The sequence below is a fragment of the Leuresthes tenuis genome, unplaced genomic scaffold, assembly GCF_036924035.1.
Source record: "Leuresthes tenuis unplaced genomic scaffold, fLeuTen1.0.hap1 SCAF_4, whole genome shotgun sequence".
In the NCBI taxonomy this organism is placed as follows: Eukaryota; Metazoa; Chordata; class Actinopteri; order Atheriniformes; family Atherinopsidae; genus Leuresthes; species Leuresthes tenuis.
In genome coordinates this window covers 25,471,399-25,495,722 of record NW_027325358.1, presented here as the reverse complement: position 1 = coordinate 25,495,722, position 24,324 = coordinate 25,471,399, and the positions used below count along the sequence as shown (strand labels likewise).

General features: G+C 41.9%; 2 protein-coding genes across 2 annotated transcripts; one reads left to right on the top strand and one right to left on the bottom strand.

Annotated features, from left to right (window-relative positions):
• Nucleotides 1-9,905: 9,905 nt before the first annotated feature.
• On the bottom strand, nucleotides 9,906-14,233 carry LOC140304687 (transcription elongation factor 1 homolog). Its single transcript, XM_072383427.1, has 4 exons — nucleotides 14,099-14,233; nucleotides 13,626-13,762; nucleotides 13,457-13,527; nucleotides 9,906-11,222 (listed from the first exon to the last, which is right to left on the bottom strand). The coding sequence occupies exons 1-4, from the start codon at nucleotides 14,216-14,218 to the stop codon at nucleotides 11,158-11,160; spliced, it is 393 nt and encodes a 130-aa protein (XP_072239528.1). The 5' UTR covers nucleotides 14,219-14,233; the 3' UTR covers nucleotides 9,906-11,157.
• Nucleotides 14,234-17,157: 2,924 nt separating this feature from the next.
• Nucleotides 17,158-23,849, top strand: pld6 (phospholipase D family, member 6). Its single transcript, XM_072383866.1, has 3 exons — nucleotides 17,158-17,336; nucleotides 19,126-19,355; nucleotides 23,153-23,849. The coding sequence occupies exons 1-3, from the start codon at nucleotides 17,158-17,160 to the stop codon at nucleotides 23,404-23,406; spliced, it is 663 nt and encodes a 220-aa protein (XP_072239967.1). The 3' UTR covers nucleotides 23,407-23,849.
• Nucleotides 23,850-24,324: the final 475 nt, after the last annotated feature.

Genomic DNA, 24,324 nt, shown 5'->3' with positions numbered 1-24,324 from the left:
GTGTGTGTGTGTGTGTGTTTGCTTCAGAGCACGCATGCATGTGTCCCTTTGTGTTTGTGTGTGAACTGTACCCGTGATTTCCTGTGATGAGCTGAACTTTGCTCCCTGACTCAGCATCTGTCTGTTTGGCGTAATGCTTCTGACCCCCAGGTCACACAGAGTCTGGGGCTGAACTGCTTTGTGTTTGTGTGTGTGTTTGTGTGTGTGTGTGTGTGTGAGAGAGAGAGAGAGAGAGAGAGAGAGATAGAGAAAAAGAGAAAGAGAGTGCAAGTGAAATATGAGACAAAAAAGAATGTGGAAGAGTGCGGTTTATCGCATCCCAAAACAAATCAGAGGCCTTTGGGTAATAAAAATGTACTATCTGTCACAGTAAATTACAAATGGAGGTCTTTGCCTTGCTGCAGTCTCCTGATTATGCTCAGTGGTCTGCCTCTGACAATTATGAAGCCATTAACACCGTGTGTGAATGTGTGCACTGCTGACTGTGTGCGTGTTTGTGTGTGTGTGTGTGTGTGTGTGTGTGACAGACACAGAACGCAAAAGACAGCAAGACTCCGGAGCTGCCGATTTGAGGAAATGTTGTCATTTATTTTATGGCCCCAAGGCTCCAGAGCATGTTTTAGTCCAGTGAGCTCTACAACATAAAACTAACCTGCTCACCACCTGTCTGCTCCTCTGTCAGTAGTAAGAGCAGAGAGAGAATGAAATTAACAAAAGTATCTGGACAGCATGCATGGGTTGTTACTGAGCTTTCAGAATTCTCTCTCTCTCACACACACACACACACACACGTTTCAAGTTTTGCGGGGCAGATCCATTACAGACCACCAGATGAGGAGAGAACTATAAAAGGCTTAACCACCAATCCCATACACCATGTCTGCTAAAGAGGACCATCAACTGAATGCAAAAGTCCCATTAGAAGCAACAATATGTGTAGGAACACATGCACACCCAAACTTGTTTTTCTGTCTTTGTGGTTATTCACCATTTGCATAATGCATTTCCCAGGCCCTTACCCTAACCATCTTATCTGAATCCCGTCTCCTAACCCTTGCCCTAAACCTTACTATAACACAATTCTAACCCGAACAATAAAATCCCTTTCAAACATGTGGGGCCCACCATTTGGTCCCCACAAAACATATTGGACCTCACAAGTATAGTGGGCTTATTGTTTCTAGGACCTTATGAAATTAGAACAACAAATACACACTTACACTTACAAACTTTGCTGAGATCCTGCAGAAACATACTTAAAGACATGGCTATTATGATTTAAGCATTACTGTTACATACCTGTTTCTAACAGCAGCAGAAGAAGAAGAGGATGAAGAGGAAGAAAACGTAAGCAATGACAGATAATATAAATAAGCGCTATAATCACAGTTAGCATAGTATAGAAATGTTAATTAATCATAAAAACTAATCAATTCAAATGTTTTTTTCATTAATTTTGACATTTATTTTATTGCAGACCTTATTACTATTGTTACCATCCCCTCTTACTGCCATCGGTTAATTTGCTAATATACATCCATTCAGGTAAACCAGGCCTGCTGCACACTTTAAAACAGTTGGCAGTTAAGGAGATTTCTTAAAAAAAACTTTAAAAAACTAAGAACGTTATTTCAAATACTTGATGTCAACAGGTGGTTGTAATGATGATTTGGTACAAAAGCAGAAAAGATGAGCCGAGGATGCCCAGTTTGTCAACAAAGGCATCAGAAAATGATTCACTTTGACTTTTAAAAACAATGTTCCTGAAAGAAAGACTTTGCAAAAGGGATATGTTGGCATATGTTTCCCTCTCAAGTGTACAATATTGTTAAACTATTCATGGGATCGGGAGGAACTTCAGGCATGAGAAGTAAGGGTCTCTGATCTCTCACAGCATCAAGACCAGTCATTCATCAACAGCTGACATATCCACATTAGGACAATGCTGAGGGAACCCCTTTCTAGCACTACAATAAGGAAATACTTTCACAAATACCACTTTAACTGTTACCGTTTGAAAATTATGCCTCTTGTTAACCTTGTCCTTGGGCTCTGGGACATCTGGGATGGACTGTCACACAGTGGAAACATGTACTGGTCAGTATTCCACCTTTTTTATTTTTCAGGAAATGATCAGCATCAAGTCCAAAAGCCAGGCTCTGTGATGGTATGGGGCTGTATCAGTCAGCAAAGACGTTCAGTGAGAATTCAGAGCAACATATGCATAGAAACTCAAACTTTTCCAGGAACGTCCATCCATTTTTCAAAAAGACCATCCAAAATAAAATACTTCATGAATTACTAAGACATGGTTGGGAAAGAAGTGGGTACAGGCAATTAACTGGCCTGTTTTCAATAGAGAATGAATAGAGACAACAGTGCACAACTTAAGGAAGAATTGAGCAAAATAACAACTGAAACTCACTTCGTTCCCTCAGTGACAGAAAGTCTAATAAGTGATGTGAGAAGGAATGGCACCATAACAAAACACCGTGTCAGCTTTTTTTTTTTTTTCAGAAAGAGTTGCAGACAGGCATAAAGCGCTGGGGTGGATGTATGTTAACAAATGACATGCAGCTCACAAGACAAAACATACAACGTCTTGGTTTCTTAGTGTTGGCAATGAAAAAAAAGTCGATGTAAATATAAGAATCTCTGTGTTACTTTCTGTTTTTTAAATGAACAAAAACAGGAGAAACAGCACATATTGTCAAATGTAAAGCACTGCAAAAAAACCTCAATGTACATTCAGAATTTATGACTGACAGTGGAAATGCATACTCTGACGTCTGACGTCACTATATTGCCCTACAAACGATCATCTAATTTTTCTATTGATTTGTCCACCTCAGATTAACTGGGACTGCCAATTAATCTCTTTTGCATGACACTGCAAACTTATTCTGAGCACAGAATAAGTCAACAGCAAAACAAACTGAGTTGTTATATCTTTCTTCTCTACATTAAAATGGCTCAGTGAGTTGTAATTTTCTGTCGGTTGAGCAGGGTTGCATTTTATTGCACAAGTCTGTTCAGCCAATCATTGTAAAACTGCAGGCGTCAGAAAGCACCATAAAGTAAAACGACATAAATGAGGCGAGAACGTCGGATATATATATAAAGGATATGGGGACAAAAAAGACCCCACGGGAGGTTTACTCCACTGTCCCCAAAAAATAAAAGATTAAAGGACTCTGACCCATTCTTAGTCATGCATTCGGTGTGTTAACCCTAAACTCTGTTTCCATTGGGCCTATCGGTGGTCCATCATGACTTCCAAGTCCCCGGACACCAGAGTAGGAACTGCTGCACTTATAGAGCATGCTCTCCGGCGGAGAAAGAGAGAGGAGGAGAAAATGACCAGAGGAGGAGGAGAGGAGAGGTGAGAGGTTGCAGATGAGTTACATGGCAAAGGATGCTGCTGCTGCTGCTACTGCTGCTGCACAGGCTCCATCGCTCCATCCCTCCCTCGGAGAAAATGGAAAAAACAAGGAGTGGTTATGTGATTCCCCACAAGCGGGAGGAGAAGCGCGCGGCGGAGAAAGGAATAACGGGGAGGGGGTCGGAGGGGGCGTTTCCCTGCACAGCATAACCTATTCTCACACTTCAGTGTGGATACAATGTATGGCATATGGAACGGCTTTTTCGTGGCTGCTGCATACGCGTGGACAGAGCGGTAAGTAAAATGTTTTTTTCTTCTTCAGTAATTTCACATGAAAAACGGTTTGACCACTGTTCGCAGCGTTGATCAGGGTCCTGTCACTTTAGGCTGATCAGATAATTACAGATAGCCTCTTTGTTTATAATCCCTAAAGTGACGAAAACAAGACTTGTGGATTTAAGCTGAGACGGTTTGTAACAGCCGTGACATGAGATGAACGCCCGATCAGTTTCTCGTTGGCAAGCTTTATGATTTGATAACTAAACAGGTTGGTCCCAGCAGCATCCCTGCCAAGTGCCTGTCAGATGACTTGATGAGAAATGCACCTGCACGCAGCTCAGTATTTCACCGCAGCAGCATGCCAGCGTGTCTTCCGCCTGTGCAGCCTGTTGGATGAAAGAAAAGATGGTTCAAATCTCTCTCACACTCCCTTAAAAAAAAGGCTCAAAATTCAATCCACGCTTGCCAGTCTGAACTGGGTTCTCTTTGTCAGTGGAAGCGGATGTATATACAGACAAAGAAAGCTTGATATCCAAGCCTGTCACGTAGAGAACAGGTGCTGGCTATGTGCAATTTTACAGTGTGTGGTTGTGTGGTTATCTGGGCCAGTAGGCCAACTGGAGTCCTGTGCACCAGGGCCCTGCAAGATTAAGGAAACCAAAGTGTCTCTGTTAAGTTTGTCACAGAAAGTTTGGCAAAGGCAGGGAGTTCTGTTTACTTTTACACTCTAGGCTGGATTTGTTGCAATAGCAATCACTGGTTAATTTTTTTTAAAAATTTTGTGTGGCTATTAGAAATGACTGGAAAGGTTTGCTGTTGCAGGCATAAGCATAAACATCCTCATAACAGGGCCTTTAGTTCCAAACAATTAAGCAATAATGTGCAAGCAGCAACCCGGCATCCGCTCGGTTTCTGTTTCTATCACAAGCCTGTCTTGTCTTTGCCTCTGGCACAGCCACTTGTAATTCTGCATCCTATCTGAAATACCAGGTACATGAAAGGATTGATAAGTCTGTTTGTCTCAGACGTAGATATGAAACACAGACAGATTTTCTTTCATTAGGCCCTCCAGCTGGAGCCAGTTCACTTTCAATCAAGTCAATTCAGGAAATGGATTTTCTTATAAATTCAAACCAGATGTCTTTTGGCATCAAATAAAGTTCTTACCAGTCTATGTAGCCGTTATTTGGAACAAATTTCTAATCATAAATAAATGGATGCGGCATCAGTTTGCATGAATGTGACAAAATAAAAAAAGAGGCCAGCTTGTCCATATGCTCAGAATTGCTGCTGCAGGCACACCCATATGAGTGTCATGATATCACAGCTTAACCTCGACGTCTACAGTGAACACACCGAAGCGTGTCTCCAGATCAGACGGAGACTCTCTGGTGACACTGAGCAGACACGGGTTGGTCTGTGTAGCAAGCGGGGCAGCAGCAGCGTGTATTTTTACACCGGATCTCTGACACCTTCGCACATGTCTTCACAGCTCACAGTGAGAACAGAAGACACGTCCTCTTGGGTTGTCATCATCAGAAGGCCAGATGTGGACAGTTGGGATGGAGGAAGAGGCGAGTGGGAGGGAGAGGGAGAGGAGGAGAGGGGACGAGAGGAGTTTGGTTAATGAGGGAGACGTCAAGATCTTCTCGACTTGCCTGGCGGTGACAGCAGGTTAAGACTCTCACCGAAGTGTGAGAGGGGAGAGGACTGTCTGTGGCAAATGGGAATTTTCCAGGAGTGTCAGGTTTCATGGTGTGCAGCTTTGATAGCTGAAGGGATACAGACGATGGTGTATGATTCATGTGCTGCATGCATCTGAACGACTAAACAAACTGATCTGGGCATGAGAGAAATGGGCAGACGAGGATAAAAGGGCAAACAGTTAGGGGGAGTGGAAAAAGGCGGCAGAGGGATCAAAGTGATTAGAGGGGAAAGGTTAAGAGGAAGAGTGAGAAGAGGGGGAGAAAAATCGAGAGGGGGAGACAGTCAAGTCTTGTTTGTAAACTAGCTTGAGTTTTCCAGGAGGAGCTGTCTGTGGTGCTGATGCAACACCAAACTCCACCGCCCCTCTTCTTCTTTTTTTTCCCAATGACTCTACTCCTCCTCCCTCCTCTCCTCCTCAGCTGACAGCTACTGTGTCTCTAATTGGCAAGTGGGGATTGGGAAGAGTCTGTCTTTTTCTCCACGGGACACAGCAAGCAGAACTGAGCGTGTGTTTTCACGGGAAGGAGGTGGGAAACAACAGTTGGGATGGTCATAAAGGAGTGAGAAAGTGGGATGAGGGAAGACAGTAGGTGAGGAGGAGGGGATGGAGGTGAGGGCTAAACATCTGTCTGGTAATCGCTCTCCTCCCCTCAGTGTAGAGTAACACATACTGACACCTATTTGATAATTGCTGAGCAAGCCCTCTCCCTGAGCGCTTGCCTCGCTTGATACCAGGGATGAGCTGCTGGCAGTGTAATCTGTTTACTTTGAGCAAATCAGGCGAAGATGCAAAGCTACCTGAGTTTCTGTGCGTGTGTTGCTATTATAAAGCATTCAATCAAGTTATTAGTCTGGCAGTTAACCCAAGACGTGACTACGTGCGTAGGATGTGTCAGGGCAAAACCGCTGCATTGCCATTCAAGGATAAATGCAATCTCTTTTGTCTGCTTTATCATAGGTGCTGTCCTTAAAGAATCGCCTCCACACACAGACCTCCTTCTACGCTGCAATCTTATTCAGGGTGCAGAACTCGGAAAAAGAGGGTTGGCTCCGGAGTCGAAAGGAGAGCTGAAGCGGTGGATGGCACCTTTGCTCCGGTCTCGACCACGGGTATTCTTGGGTTGATAATACAGATGTGGATGTTATTGCTTGAGAATACGCGTAGTCGACTGGAAGCTACATCATCAACAATGAACCAAAAGCAGAGTGCTGTTTGATATTCAACAGTGGCAGAGACTGGACAGACACATGTAAATGTATGGCCAGTCTGAGGGTTTTTTAATGAAGCACCCAGAAGCGCTTTTTTTATTCTTTCAATCTCTTTTGTTCAGTTGAAAGGTTTTTTTTTTTTTTAATAGAATGCAATCAGGGCAAACCAGGAACCCTAATGAAAATCAGCCACTGACTAGGTTTAAAAATCATATGTCTGTCAGCCATGCCCATCTATACACCTGTGGAGCAGATGAGTTTCTATCCTCAGCCAGACTCTGCCTCTCCTGCAGAGGCGCTGATGGGGAAGTCTTGCGCCATGCCACTAAGCTAAGCCTCGGGGCATAAGTTCAGCAGGCTTAACAGCAAAGTCTTCAGACTCAGACGCTAATTCCAAGTTCTTGATTGCATACCCTTTTCTTTCACAAGTGATCCTGTAATCTTAACGGTTAATGGGTGTCTTCCGCAGCTCTTCACACGCTACATTCACTATCTTACCCAGACTGAAAAGGAACCGCACAATACGGTTCTCAAACACAGAGGCTGTTTGTGGGTTTCTAGACATAAGTGCCAAGATTACTGTGCTTAACAATCACCCCTCTCTTCCATTCCCATTTGTGACTCTCCAGCTCATAGCTAACAATTTGTGAGTTTGATACCTGTAGCTGCAACAACAGACGGTAACACATGAGGACACGTAAAAGGCTTGCACCTATGGCTGATATTTAAGCATTTGACTCAGCTGACTGACTCTCACAATGGACATTCAGACTCACACACACAAACACCAAACTGCACGAGGGTTTACATAATCCACATGCCAGCAGGGAAACGAGTTTGACGGATCTCATGAAAACAGGCACATCATGAACATTTGAATGCACACACACATTGCAGCGCAAAGGTTCACTGGGTCTATGTGCCAGTGGGGAAATAAGGGATTGACTGCTTTTATGGCTAACTATTTTTGGTCAGAATGATGGATGTTTATGTCTTTTATTGATCAAGTTGAAGTATGGGTTTGAAGAATTCGTGGACGTTCGAGCATGCTGATTAATCAGGTAGCAAAGGTGGTGGAATAAAACATCCTAAATTACATTTTTGGTACATTAGCATTATTGCTAGGTATTATAAATTAGAAAATCAACCTATCTTTGCAAAGTCAGCGATATATTAGCATTTAGTCACCCCCTACCCCCAAGATAAATTACACTCTTATCATTTACACTTCTGTGATTTCCTACCACTGCGTAAGCAAATCTGTGACAGTATGTAATTCTAATTAATCCGAATTTCACTCTGACGTCGTGTGAACTTGTTGATTGGGCAAAAGCCATTTCTGTGGTTATGTGTGTATTTATATGAGCATGTGTGTGTGTGTGTGTGTGTGTGCTTCTAAGCAACAAAATGACTATTGTGAGCACAGCTCCAGGTGCCTAGCAACCAAAATCGCTCTGTTTCCCTGGCAACAGTTGCCTCGCACTCTCTGTGTGGGTGATTGGCAGCCTTGACAACGGAGACGGAGTGACACTTGACCTCGCGTGCTGAATGGGAGAGGAGAAAGAAGGAGAGAGAAATAGAAGGCAGGGGGAGGGAGTGGACAGGCAGAGACAGAGGAGAGACTAAGTGATAATCATTCTCCATTGTAATCATCCTCCAGCATGTTTCATAAGGCGTCGTCAATACCTCTCCAGCTGGGGTCCATCATCAAATACAATACAAAGTGCAGCGCACACATGCAGGGACACACTCCTCCTGGGTGGAGAGACCAGGCAGGCACTGCACATCCCATCTATTATCACTCATCCCTGTCTGGTGCACGGCCTCGCTACACTGTGTCTTCTTTCATTTGTGCTCTGCTAAATTCTGTGCTCTGCGGGGATGAATGGATACTGGACTTCTAAATATGTGCCATGCTCACAGATGCCACAGGACAGTAGTTTGGGAGCTGCACACAGAAACTGCGCTCAGCCCCGTTAAATATAATTGCTGTAATTATTCAAATGTGCTTTATGGGCTTTCAGACCGTCCCATTTGCAAGATGAGGGGGTTCCATTGTACATGGTTTTTTTTGTCATTAAAAAGAAAAAAAAGAGCATGTTTTTAGTGGCTGACAACCCTGTTTATGAAAATAAATCAAAACTGGAACAGCATGAACTCAATAAAAAAAAGGCCATTTTGAAGTAAAACCCTGACATCTTACCTTTTGTGAACTATATAATCTAAATTAAACACAATTTTGTCTGGTTGTCTGATGGTTGCTGCCATCAAATCAAAAGTTAGTAGAATGTCTTTCTTTCAACATCCGATGCATTTTTTAATGTTCAGTTGGGAATGAAATAATAGTTTACATGATTTGTAAATCATTGAATTCTGATTTTTATTTACATTTTACACAGTGATCCAACTTTTTAAATTGGGGTTGTAGGTATGAAAAGGGTTCCTGGTTCAAATCCCACCTGGGGTTTTCTGTGTGGTTTGCATGTTCTCCCCGTGTATCTCCGGGTACTCCAGCTTCCTCCCATCATCCAAAAAACATGCATGTCTAGTTAATTGGCGACTCTAAAATATCGCAAGGAGTGACCCTGAGTTGGATTAAGCGGGTATAGAAAATGGATGGATTATAAATTAGAATATTCAACTTTGAAGTAATATATACTTGAGTGTTTCTTTGGCAGATCGACTAAACTCCAAACCTGCTCTCTTTATGAGCATGAACCCGTCTGTCAGCCAGTGCTGTTCAGCTCTAGATGAGGTGTGTGTAACAGTGTTTCCCATCAAATATATCGGACTGAATTTCCATGTTTTGTCAGCAGATGTATACAGAAAAATAGTGACCAAAATGATTATTCATCTGTACTACAGACACCCACTGCTGCTAAAACTATATAAAAGAGAGAAAGAAATCACACGAATAAGCCACGACGTTGCACTGGGTGGCAGCTTTCTTGGTGATATGAACTGGAACATGCTGTCAGTTTAATGTGCAATCCCACACACACCATCCTGCAGCACAGAATACACACTGCCCAAGGTTTCTTCATTTGTGGGTGAACGTCATCAAGCCGATGAATCGAATAGTTCCCTCTTTTACTGCTATTTCCATAAAGCTACGATGCCTAGCTGCTTGTATAACTCACGAGCCTCAGTCAGTTTCTGAGTGAAACTGAGTGCCACAGAAAGAGGTCAGTCAGGAACTTTGCGGCCAGTCAAAATATATATATATATTTTTTTTTTTAAATCGCTGACCATAATTGAACTTGACAATTACGGAAAATGCATTTTTTTCAGTGCACTACACAAAGTAGACACATGAAACGAGACCAAATGATGAAGTCAAATTTATTCATGATTTTCTGGACCACACATTAAAAGTAAAAAAAAAAGAAGAAAATTTTAAAAATAATAAAAAAAACAGAGCTATTCTTGGTCTAAAGTATTGTTGTGTAATATGAGAAAATAATCGCTCAGCATTACAGATTGATTTCAAGAAAGAAAAAGAAAACAACATTTCCGCTCCAATGCTTCTTAACAAAAATTATTTATTCCCCTTGAAAAGAGTTATTTCATTTAGTGAGCCGAAAACATTCAGTTAACTGCAACCTGAGTTGATTATGAACAATTAAAAAACCAATGAAACGAGCAGCTAAGTATAAATGAGATACATTTTGTTGCTTTACATAACAGGATGACCTAACGCTGTGACACTAGAGTCTATGAGTGGCTTTAGCTATAATTACTATGAGAAAAAAAAAAAGAAATCAGCAACACTGGCCTAAATGAGAGTGAATAATATGGATTATTTCACACATACAGAAGAGACTTGGATGAAATACAGTATTCAAATGAGCCGCAATACTAATTGCAAAATGTGGCATCATCCAGCTTAGGTGTTGACATGAAATACATTAACGTCAAGCTCCATCCCAGACTTTGTAAGGTCTGACAGCGAAGGCTTTGAGAGAAATGTTCTCTCCAAGCAGACGTTGCTCTCGGTGTCCTTGTTGGATCAAGACTGAATGTGCAGGAAACTTCTTGTTTTAACTTTTAAATACACAAATACTGTACTCATCTGCCTTCGTCATCCTGCTAACCTGTTTGTAATTTTTCTGGATTCACAATAAAAAGCCGACTCTTTCTTTGACTCTGCCGCTCTTTTGTGTAAAATTTACATTTGTTCAGCTAACTATATCTGGCAGGTAGAAGCAAACTATCTGTAATCGTCAAAACTAAATATCATGTTACTAACTTGCATCAAACAGATATTCCCACTGAGTGTGTGAGGATAAATCATGGTGCCCTGCACAGAACAACTGATGCAATACCCCACAAGTGTCAATACTAGGTGTGTGGGCTGAAACAGGAAGGGAAAAACTCAGGATGAAAGAAATGCTTCTGAGCAGGTTTTCGCTGAGGCCTTATTAGCTGGACTGCCGTTCACAGTGACCAACGAAACTTATCGATAATACTACTGAAAGTTTCTACCATGCCCTTTGACCCTCTTGATCCAAATGGGCATATTCCACCAGCCACATGCTCATCTTATCCAAATTCCTGAGATACTTTGATGTCCACGGGGGCTACTGATTGGCTGCTTCACAGGCATCTATCCAGTCACTGTACACATCAACTGGCTCTGACAGATCTAATGAGTACTGGATTAAGGACGAAAAAGAGACATTTATAGCACAGAATAAGAGCTTACATTATAATTACATTAACCCAATACATGGGGTGGGGGGGGGCAGCAACCCAGCTATCATATTCTGAAAAAAGTAGGTAGACAATCTTTCAATTCTAAGTTTAAAGGATATTTAGTTTTTAAATCTGGTGCTTGACAGATCTTCATATCGAGTCAATGCAACCTCAGAAAATCAGCAACACATGACATAACACTGTTATCATTTATCAAGCATAAAACAGAGTCAAAGTACTTCAGAGGTAGTGTGTGGAAAAGCTAAATACACCATAAATCAATACAACAGCTTGTCAACCATCTATGGCAGCAATAATTTCTGCTTCGGTTCACTAAAGTTTACTTGCACTCGTTTACGCACAACTCTTAAGTTCCCACAACAGCAGTTCAGTCAAATTTGTGCAAATAAGCTGTGGTGCTGTCCTGTGATATGGTTGGGCTTCACCAAATACAGTGCATTATGACATCATGACCAAAATATCTCCACTTTGTTCTCATCTGTCCAAAGGACGTTGTTCCAGAACTGCACTGCATTACGTTAACTCAGACCTGAATGTTCCATTCCAGCAAACTGCCAAAACCTCTGTTGTTAGAGACGCTCGCACCTGCTGATTTGATTGCATTTGATTGGCTGCACCTGGCTGTTGTTTATCCTCTTAATTCCTATGCAAGTAGCAAGGGGGGACTTTTCATGATGAGCCACGTACTAAAATGAAATGTTTGCTATATTTGAACTCATTTGCTAAACATGTTTCCAGCTTCTCTTATAGGAATAAGCTTATTTGAGAAAGGCAAAACCTTTCTAAGCGAACAAAAGAGATTTGTGAGAGACTTTTTATTTCTTCTAATTTCCAATGGAAACGCACCCATTAGAAGCTTGTGAACTTCTTCCCACTTTAACTGGAAACCATGAGACAAAAGCAGCAGTGGTTGCGGGTAGTTATGAGAGCTGACGGAAAACAGGAAAAGGCTGTAACGTTGTTCTCATCGCTGACTTGGTTTTTGAGCGTCCTAAATTGTTAAGACACATTAATTTGATTCTTAATTCAACATGCAAGACAGTAGCAGTTGCATGTTTAATGTCGCACTACAATCAGAGCTGCGGAACGCAAGAAGAGAGGAAGAAGCTCCGACTTGTTGATCTGACTTGTCTGATTTTCCATTGTGTTTTTCAAACTTCATGGAGGACAATCAAGCTTAATGCGAGGTTCTCCTGCCAGTTAAGACGTAAGCAAACATCAGAGGACAACTCCAGTCAGTTTTCTTCACACCATGCGAGCCTAAATCTGAATGATTCAACTGCAGGTATAGACGCCATTACACAGCTCTCTGAACTTCAAAAACATGCACGAGCATCTGCCTTTCTCAAGCAGCCCACAGTGACGCTTCTGGCTGACAAGAACCGTGACTGAGCAAACACAACCGTCACGGTGTGAACATTTCTGCAGGCTGAGCACAGAGGAGATGCGGCGGTGTAGTTGTGCTGTTAGACCAACTGGATTACAGATTGCTACAGCGTGATTATTGATTCATTTTACTACTTAAACAAAATGTTTCTGCCTGCGACAGCTTGAAGTCAGTAACTGTTTGACGTGGCAGCTTCTCGCGGGTCCGATTGGTTTGGCAACTGAACGAAAGCAAACATTAAAGAAATTCACGGTGAGAGCTACTTCCCCCAGTTCTGCTTTCAGCAGCTCCCGCTGACACGCAACACTGAAAATGTGATACGAACATCTCTTGTATGCAACACAATCAGTACACCAAAACACCTCAGAAGAATTAAAAGTGTACACAGCAATCATGGTAGTGATGAGGACAACACTGCGGTCTCATCCTCTTTTCCAGCAGTAGGTGTAACCCTTTGAAAGCTGAATTACCTATAGTGCGTTCACAGTTTCAGTTGAACTTCATTTGATATCATCTTAACAGCTACTACGACAACTGAGAGCCCGAAGAAAGCCCCGCTGCAGATGATTTGGAATCTTTTTAGAATTCCCAGAAGAAGTTGAAATTGTTTGTGTCATAATTCTGCCTCATCAAAAATTTACTTTCATGTTCAAAGCTAATGTTAAAAATGGCCTAAATTAATGTGAAATTCAGGTGCACCTTCCAGTTCTAGATCATCATTTCATTACTGTATGGGTAGAAAATGTCACTTGTGATACAGGTGTGAAAAAGGATACAGGTAATGGGAGTCTGGAACTCCTCCAAACAGACTGTACATGATATTATTCCAGTATTTCTGCTTCTCTCCCTGTGGTGACAAAAGGTAGACAAAGACAAGTTGTCAGCAATCCAACGTAAACGAGAAACTTGTGTATTGTGTTTAGAAGGACATCGTTAGTGACCTACATTTTGACATCACATGACTTCTCGTGGTTGCAAAAGGGGCAGGTGAACTGACTGTCCAGATCCCCGGTCATCTTTTTCTTGGGGGGAGGCTTTCTTTTAGACTTGCGGCGGCCCATTTTACGTGAACTGGGAAAAGTCTGAGTGAATGAGACAATAAAAAAAAAACAAAAAAAAACAACAACAGACAGATTAAACAAAGCCAGCACGTGCGTTCGGCTAATATCACCAAGTATGTCAGAATATCTGACCCGATTCAAGTTTGCAGTTGTTACACCATACTATTGGTAAGTTAGCAGGCTAACGTTAGCATTTCTGCTGTTTATCTTCTGAACAACTTGAATCGCCTCACGACAAAAATACAAATCGAATGGCCTCTGCTAGGAACTCGTCTTTGCTTATGACTCAACGAGCCTTAACCATGAAACAGAACGCGACTGTTAAACGTTAACTAGGAAAAGTTTAAGCTTGTTTACCTTTCCGTATTTAAAATACACGTTGCAGTACTTAGCAAACGGATTCCTCCCTAAGTCCTGGCCCCCGGCAACCGTTCGATCAAAATGATTGGGGAGAATGTGCGCTCCGTTGCCAGCCATTGGCTATCTGACACGTCACTCAACTCGACCGGCAATGACGAAACGGTCTGACTGTCATTGCGTATTCCCGCGTGGTGGCGACAGAAGCACAGTAAGGTGTGGCGTTCTGGAAATACACTGTTTGATGTTTTGAAATTGCACTGTTGTTGACTCTATAATCTTGAAAGGTCCAGTTTTAATAGCGTCTGTGTTTTGCCTTCTTTGCTGTGTGGTACTGGTTCAAAAACCATCAACAAGCTGTTACCACTGCACCTGTAGCATTAAAGCAGTCCAATTAAAGTTAGTTTTAATGTTAGTTTACAAATGACTCAGACTTAACCATTGTTTATTAATAAAACTGACAATTAGTTATTTGATGAAATTCAAGGGAATACTTAATTTTTCACTTAAAAAAATAGTATGACTTTGCCATTCCTGAGCAAATATGGAGAAAATGTCCATAGGCTGTAACCAGGGGCGCTGACAAATGTTAAGCTCTGCTGGAGCACAGGTTATGTCACAAATCATATCTTTGAGAGTTAAGGCTTTCTACATGTATGAAATGTGCAGTACAGTGTGTTGCATTAATTGAACTTGCAATGCCCTCTTCCTGCTACTACCTTAAGCTAACGCTGAAACTCAAGCAACCGGAGAAGTAGAAAATATAGGCTATTAATCTCGTGAAGAAGAATAAAATCACCCGCACCATGAACTTATACAAACAAACAGTTTAGTTCTGAAAGTCATTTTCATTATGAACTCATAACTTCTGAGTGTCACTTGTGATTTCCCAAACTACCACGAGCTGCATCCAAAAATTCTCGCTCACACGCCTCAGTTCACGTGACCGCTCACGTGCTTGGGAACGCACCCTGCTGCGGACAATGTGCAACGCCTCACAGACAACTCCATTTAAGTTGATTTGATTTGAGTTAAACAGGACCAATTTGTGTTTCACTTTGTGTGGCGCCACAAGTGCTACTGCACTGGACTGGCATCGTGTACAAGGCTTTACAGACCCAGATAGGTTAAGAGTTTAAGCAGTCTCTTGCTGCGACGTGTTGCAAGGTGGATTTAAACCATACAACTCCGGCCACATACAAGTAATGTCTCATGTTACTTTAGAAACCACATCCACTAACCGTAATACTTCGACACTAAAGTGGCCCAAGAGGTCCAAGAGGCTGCACATAATTCTTCTTGAGTCCTCCGCTGGTGCCGAGCTAACGCACGCCTGCATGTTGTAGCTTTTTGCTGCCACTTGGGGGCAGCGAAATAAATCTGTGGGACTGTATGCGTTGTTCGTTTAGCTTTGCTTTGCTTTGCTTTGGAAAAGAGAAAAGTCAAAGTGGACAAAGGTCTGATCTGTGATGAAGTGAAACTAAGTGTTCAAATAAAGACAATTGTCCAGAAAAGTTTTCGTCTGAGCTGTTCACCCCTTCTTCTTTGCTTTGTATGATTTTTGGCTCTTTGTAATCTTTGTTGTGAAATCAATTGTTGTCCACCCCATCCAGCCCTAGGTGGTGTGAGCTAACTTTCAGCGGGAATATACTTACTTTTAATTGTGGAGATGCATGTTCATCTTAGCGTATCCCGGGTTTGTTTGGAGTATAGTTTGTGCATGACCTCAAAAATAAATGCTGCGCTTTCGTAAGCTCAAAATATTGTAGGTGACTGGTCGGATGTAGGGTCATAGGGTCAGCAGAGGTAAAAATGGCGGGAAGTTTTGAAGACAAACTTGTAGAGAAAGTCCGCAGTTATCTGTATCTTTACGATGTTTGTAAAAATTGCTGATTGATTGATTGGTGATCAGTGCTGTTTTGGAAAACATGCATGGAGACAAATGATGGAGAAATGGGGAGGGGGCACATTTTTTTCCTGCATGAGTCATCTGTTGTGGCTCCTGGTGGAATCCTCTGGTAACAGGCATTGTACACAAATAGGTAGAATAAAAAGAAAGTATATTCTGGCCTTAAAAGTGTTTGCTCAGCACATAGCATCATCTCTGGAGCTTGTACATTGATAGCTTTGTGGAGCAATGAAAGTATGTTCGTCTGTGTTAGAAAAAATGGAAGCAGATGGATACTTCCATGTAGGTATGAAATCATCCTTTAGCATAACCAATTAAATTGATTTGGGCAAAGTTTGACGATCCAAATGGTTTCACAGCTAGACATACTTGTAGAGATAACTTCAGCTTACATTTTGAATGAAATTGCATTGTTGAATATATTGTAAAGAAAAATTAGTGTCCCGATTACTATTATTTCAAATGCTCCCCACTCTGTCTACTAGTCCTGTAGGAGTATTTACTGGGTTACAGCTGATCGATACTGGGGCCCCAGTGAAAAGGGACTGGCAACGCTTGCTACTGTATTACAAAGTTGAAACTTTCTAATCACTAACAGGATTTGCATAATTAGTTCAAAACTATGTCTCTCCAAATTTTGTGATTGACATCTTTCTGATCAACTGACAGATTAAAGGCTTCTTCATATGTTTAGAACGTTGTCCGACTGCTTGAAATATATAAACAATTTAAAGAGAAACTATGATCTTTTAGAAAATGACACACCGGCGATGTAAAAAGGGTAGCTGAAATCAGTTTGACCTTCAACAGCTACAGCTGTGAAATTCAGCGTATACACTGTAGCAGTCGTTATAGTCCCCGAAACATCACAAGCGAGAGTTAAGTGCGGAAAAGGAGCCTTTTCCTGGACAATAAATAGTTTTTATTAGGTTAGAGTATTGTGGTGAAGGGCTTTTACAGTCTCCCACAGTGGCAAAAGACTGCAGCAAAGACGTTTCAATTTACAAGGAAATTGACTGTAAGATCCATTTGAAAATGTCAATAAACAAGTAAGAGAAGAGTCAAGTCATCATAACCCTGGGTTGGTTAGCCTAAGTGTTTAAATACAATGCAGCTGGACTTCATTAAATCTTTGAATGTTATGTGGTAGATGTCAGTGATGGTGACCATGAAGGTGGTTGGTCTGGGGATGGTGGCCCTCACTCTCAGTCTGGAGCTGCTTGGCTGGTTCTTCAATCGCCTCAGGCCCAGAAGAACCCTCAATGAGGTCCTGTTCTTCCCCTCAAAAGTGGCTTGTGTGGAGCATATTTTTACTCCCACTTCACCTCGGTAAGTGAAAAGTAAAAAATAGCTATTTGTGGTTTTCATCATGTCAGCGTCAGGACTTTTTTGATAATGTAATTGAATTTTTCAATGTGGATCAGAAACTATTTAGCAGTTTACTGTAAAGATGCAGGGTGCTAGTTTTTGCTTAGTGGCACTCCACGACTTTCTGCTGTATTTTAGTGGGAGTTGTCTTTCGTGCCATATTTCTTGTGTTTTGCAGAGGCCGAAAGACCAAAGAAGAATAGAACAGTAGAATACTTTATTCATCCCCCAGTGGGGGATGATCGTATAAATAACTGTATATTAGAACCATGACAACAATGATAATAATTATAAATTAATACATAAATAACTAAATTTGAGAAAAACAGCAGTCACTGTTAAAAAGCCTTATGGCTGTGGGGACAAAGGACCTCCTGAACCTCCAGTCCTGATGAGCCTCTCACTGCAGCTGCTCCTCTGACCTGCCAGGATGCTGTGGAGAGCATGTTTATTGTTCTCCAAAACAGAATATAATTTCCTCCTCACTCGTTGCTCCACCACAGAACCAGCCCTTTTCACCAATTTGTCCAGGCGCCTACAGTTTTTGTCTGTAGTGCAACTGCCCCAGCAGACAACAGCATAGAACAGTGCACTCTCAATGGCAGCGTGATAAAACATACACATCATGTCACTGCAGACATTGACGGCACTGGTCCCTCCTGTACACTGCTTCTATGTTGGCAGACCACTCCAGTTTATTATCCAGCACCACCCCCAGGTATTTGCAGGTCTGAACAGTCTCTATCTCCCCTCCATCAATACAGACTGACTGGCATGGAGTTTAAGATCTCCTGAAGTCCACCACCATCTCTTTGGTTTTGGTAGTGTTCAGGAGCAAACAGTTCTTTTTGGTCCAGCCATTGAAGGACGCCACAAGGTCCCTGTACTCCTTCTCTTGTCCACCGCGCACACATGCCACAACAGCCGCTTCATCAGAATACTTCTGTATGTAGCAGGACTCTGAGTTGTACCTGAAGTGCGACGTGCACACAGTGAAAAGAAAAGGAGCCAAAACGGAACCCTGCGGAGCTCCAATACTGCATTCCAGTGTTCCAGAACCACATCTCCCCATCCTGACATACTGTGGTCTGGCAGTCAGATAGTCTATAAACCACGATGTCAGGGAGGTGCCACACCCATACCTAGAAGCTTGTCTTTCAGTATTGGAGTATGTTTTAAAGTTTTAAGTAATAGTTATAGTACGATTTAAATGTATTATGTTATCAGTGCCTTTTTTAAGATATGATGTTTTCTAAATCCTAATTTTAATGCCTAAACATAACCAAACAGAATGTGAAATCATAGATAAAGTTTAAATCTGTATTAGGTTGGAATGCTGATATCAGTGTTGAAGACAATCATTTGGCCCGTGGTTGATAGCTGATACTGATTGTTTCACTCGTAGATTTTTTACTTTAATCCCAGGCAAACTGCTTCAAAAAGACTTTTTATTTGTTAAGCAATTACCAACTCATTGACGTTTCATGGCCTAACAATTTTGTTTTTATTCTTTGCACAACAAAATTGAGACAAAAATCCACAGATTATGTTCTGCAATGGTTTCACAAACTTCTGTAAAACTTTTGGCATATCAGTGAATGCATTTCCTGATGCCAATAGCTCTATACAGGCCCACTGATATGTCTGTCGGACTCTGGAAATTAACCTTGAAATCCAAACTTTAAGTGGGCATTAAGCGTAAGAATTGGCACAGCGAGCTAACTTTTTTTCTTGGTTTCTGCCCCTCCAGTGTCTGTTTCTGCTCGTTACCTCATGGCGCAGAGACGTCTTTTTCCCGTTTTCTCCGCCGCATCCTGTCTGCTTCCAGCTCTCTGGACTTGTGTGTTTTTTCCTTTTCCAACAATGATCTGAGCAGGGCTGTACTGCTGCTGCACAGCAAGGGCGTGACCATCCGAGTCCTTACTGACAAGGACTACTCGGCCATCACTGGCTCTCAGATAGGGGTCCTCCGCAAGGCTGGTAAGGGACACTTATTTGTCTGTTTTCATTAGAAAATACATATTCCTTCAAGTTGTCTGATAATGTAGCAGTGTGGCCTAACCCAGCAAGACATATATAGCACTTTTAGAGATAGTATTGGTTTGAAAAAAAAAAAAAAAGTCTCTTTGACACCTTTATTATAGACACATGTCCTTGAGATACGGGAAGTATGATGATGGTCTTTGTCAAAAACAGGAGCTCACTCCATGTTCTCGAAATTCAAGCATCATTGTCAGGAAGTCCCAGATGATTCTCAGTGGTGAACACCGAGAAGATGGAGTGTCAGGGTGAGTGGAGGGTTGTTGCCACCACAAGCCCTGGAGTGAGTCAGAGAAATGGTGCTCTGAAAGATTTGTGCCACGTGTCTGACTCATGCTGTCTCACTTTGTCTCGCAGCCCGCTCTGCATTTAGTAAATCACCGCCACTGCGTGTGGTTAGGTAAGAATTAAGTAAGTACAAAACTGGCAACCAGACAGCAGACGTTATTAGGCAAAGTGATTTCTGTGTGTGTGTGTGTTTTAGTGAATGGTGACTGCAAACCTCGTGAAAAAACTCTTTGGCACGAAGAACAATAAACTCTCCCTCTCATACTATATTTTATGATTATCTTGCAGAAACATTTATTCTTGCTGAGCATAAATGCCTCCAGCACACAGTAGCTTAGCTTGCTGCCACTGGCTGAGGTAAAGGGAATATTCCCCTTTTGTGCACAGGCTCTTACACTGCTGGTGTCCCTGGGTGAAAATTGGAAAGGTAGGGATCTTTTATCGCTGGTTCCATTTACTCTTGCCCATAATTTTTGTCTGTCTTCGCCTGGTGAAAAAAGAAAAAGAAAAAAGCCATTAAAAAAAAAAAGAAAAAAGCCACGCAGAGGGCCTGTGGGGTGTTTTCTTGGATGAGGAATGCTCAGAAAATTACTCTTCAAAACCCAGTTCTGGTAATTACAGCAGCGGGCACAAATTATGGAATCGCCACACTTTGATTTTTTATTTTGTAATAAACGGATATGAAACAAAACAGTTGCATTTAACAGCTGAACCTTCTGGCGTTGTGAGGCACTTAAAAAAGAAAGCTCTGTCATTTTGTTACTGTTCTAGTTTCAGACGAAGTAGAGGAAATAACTATGGAATCACGCAACTGTGAGGAAAGAATAGTGAAATCAAGAAGCCAAAACTAAATACCATTTAGTGTTTTGTTTTTAATAACAGCTTAAATTCTCTGAGGCATCTCGTTCCCTCACCAGTGAAAAGCAATAGTCTCCATCTATCAGGTTCCAAAGTTTGGATACTCCATACAGGTTGCATTATCATGCTGAAAGAAGGCCGCAGCATCACTGAACCTCCTTTTGATTGATGATGTGAGAAAAGTGGCCAAAATGTCCAAAATGTCAACGCCCACCTACTGAGGTATTAGCTGCCGTCTCTCCATGTCCTTTACCCGACATCAACCCCATATCATCTTATGGAAATGTGCTTGTTTTCCTCAAACATCACTTTTTTTTTGGACCTGCACCAAACAAAAGTTCCAGCCTCATCTCCTTGCCCAATGCAGATTGGTGATTCAGCACAGAATATCTCTTTCACGCATACATCCACAGTCCACGGCTGCTTCTCTTTAGGCCACTGTAACCTTATTTTCTTCTCTTTAGGTGTTAGTAATAGTTTGCCTTTAGCTTTCCTGAGTGTGACTCCCATTTCGTTTTGCCTGTTTCTACACATTTGCCTTTCATTTCTTTTGTTTTACAGTTTCTATTTTCTGTCATGACTCTTTGATGTTTTCCTTGGTCTGTACCTGTATGTTTCTCTTTTACAACCGTACCATTTTGTTTATACCTGCTCCAAATTTAGACGCAGATAACTGGGAACAACCATCTCTTGCGACACCTTTTTGAACAAGTTTTTATAATCCATTCCATTGTTTCAGCTGACAGCTCTCGGGCCATTTTTCCTGCCAATCAGCCAGCTGCCACAGCTTGTTACGCCCTACAGCCACTCTCTTTTAACTGCAGACTCATTAGCATATTTAAACTTGAGCAGGTAATTATTTTAGAAATGGAAATTACAAGGTGACTGACAACCCTGTCCAGGATGTACTCCGTCTCTCGCCCATCGACAGCTGGGATAGGCTCCAGACCCACTGCGACTCTGAGTTGGATGAGGCGGGTATAGAAAATGGATTTTTAAGTGTGTTCAACAAAGCTAGAATATTAAGCTTTTAGATAAGATTATAGCCACAGGTTTTAGAAGTTGCACTTCGAAGCCAAAGCTTTGAGAGCACATCTGGCTGTAAGAAGAAGTGAGCATAAAAGTATATGCCTACAGAGGTTAGAGAGGTTTGACTGTGTTATTTTGTGCTGTGTTTCACAGCTCCAGCTTGGTTATTGGTGTCAGCACTGCTTATTTAGAAATCATTGTTTTTCAGTCTTAAAAGAGCACCTTGATTAATCATTCATGATTGTTAAAGACAGTACTGTAGAAAAGTCCTCAGCCAACCCCGTCTCTTTATTTCCAAAGCGCCAAACTGTCTTGTGATCTTTAAAGTGGTCGTGAGCAATAGTGCCCAAGGCTATATGAAGGTCCTTCAGGCATTGGCTGCTTTTCCTCTCATTTTCAGAGGAATGGTATTTTTTTGTTTGTTTTCTAAGCCACTTAACACTGACCTATGAATCATTTAAGCATAAAACGAGATCACATTCAAAGAATAAGCCGGTCTTATATATTCACATAACGGAGAGCTTAGCAAAGAACCAACTTTAAATCGTACCTTTAGGCACTTTATATGTGCAGTCTGTTGCAGAGATGCATCATTTATCCTCATTTCTTTGTTTTATCTATGAGAAATGCCAAAGAGAACACGAAAAACAGACGTAAAATAGTATATCTGCACCGATACGATGATGCTCAAAGAACTATCGGCTGGAAGACTGGCAGATCTGGGCATGGTGTGCAGTGTGTCATAAAAAATTTAGGAAACTGAACAAGTGGAGGACAAAAGACACGGCAGGCCTAAACACTATCTTCAGAAGATTAACAGTCCATAAAAATAGGTAGTTATACAGCAAAGACCTGACACAGCACCTGAGAGATGCATCGAGCCCCATGAGTTGATCAGTCTACCGTTCACTGAAGCCTCATCAGAAATGGTCTCCATGGAAGGGTGGCTGTCAAGAAGTCATTCTTAAGGAAGGGAAACTAAGGAAGAGGAAGGGCTGAGCTATGCCAAATGACACAAGAAGTGGACTGAAATTCAGTGGCAACAGGTCTGAATCAGGGATGAATCCTCCCCAGAGCCCGGACCTCAACATTATGGAAGCAGTGTGGGATCATCTGACAGAGAACGGAGCAAAAGGCAGCCGACATCCAGGGAAGAGCTTTGGGATGTCCTTTGAGAAGCATGGAGAACTATTCCTGAAGAATGCTTAAAGAAATTACAAGAAAGCTTGTCTACGAGTGTTCAGGCTGTGTTAAAGAATAAAGGTGCTCATGCCAAATATTGACTTCAGAGCTTGGTAGAATTGACTAATATACTGTATTCTGTTCATGTTGATATGTGTTTCAATAGATCACTGCACCTTTTTCCCAACAGCACATAAAAATTGAGGGATTGCTGGAAATTTTTGCACAGCAGCATAACTGAACGTTACCATCTGCAGAAACTTGATTACTCATAAACAGCTCACCTGCTTGCCAGCAAGCAGTTGTTTGCATAAATACAAAAACTGTGCACTGCTAAGGGATGCAATGGTTTCACCGCACTCTCTCCCTCCTCTCCTCAGGGATCTGTGTGCGGTGTGATGCGGCCTCTGTACACATGCATCACAAGTTTGCGCTGTTGGACAACCGGCTGCTCATCACCGGGTCCCTCAACTGGACGTTGACAGCAGTGCAGAGCAACATGGAGAACATCCTCATCACCGAGGAGCCGGACCTGGTGAAACCCTTCATCAAGGAGTTCCACCGGATATGGATGCTCAATGATCCAGCCCGAAACCACCAGAACCAGAAGCCAGTCAGCGATGACATACACTGAGTCAGAGCGCGGGAAGCTTTGACATTAGCGTTGATGTTAAATGTGTTCAGGCAGCTCGGCCACAAAAGCCTCCAGGATCGATCTGCCCCTGACACGAAGAGACTGTTGAATTTAAGTTTAGGAGGACTTGGCCTGTTCAAGTGACTGTTACTCTAAAAGATGATGGGAGTTTCAAGACGTTATTTGTTGTTGTGAATAATCGGGCCAAGTCTGCAGTTAAGAGTTCTTGGTTTTTACACATTTGGTTTTGGTCACGCTGTGCCTTTAAAGTGCCGACCGTTAACTCGACCTGTGGCAGTGCTCCTGCACTCACTTCAGTCAGAAGTCATAGATGGTGTTCGTGTTCTGCTGGATGAGAAAATCGTTCATTTATTTTCTTCATTGTTTCTTTTAAATTTCCCTTATGTCACGTCACAGGTTGCTTTTATTTTTAAAACATTGTAAATTGGTCCAAGTTTAATCAATGCAACACTGTGTAAATGTAACATGGTTAAAGATTGAACTAATGTTTTTTTTATTAAAAATTCAGTCTACGGCTTGTGTGTTTACTGTGGCACTCGCTTTAGAAATCCAGCATATTGGGTTTTGTTTTTGTTGTTTTGGTTTCTGGCTGCAGTCTCAGTGACCATGTTAGAAAAGCTCAAATAAAATCCCTCTATCACACTGCAGTCTAGCAGGTCTATTGCACCATTTTCCCTTAGGTGTTGTTTTTTTCTTGCTCTGACATGATTCACTTTGTTCCAAATAGTTTCAAAGTATCATGACTTGTTGTTTCTCAACAAGCGGATCTGATCCGGTTGGAACACGATGCTGAATGTTCACTCTCAGGCTGATGCTACAAGACACAAGTTGTTGGTCTTGCATGTAACATTTAAACAGTTACTGAACACTGGTACAGTAAATGGATAGTGAATGTGA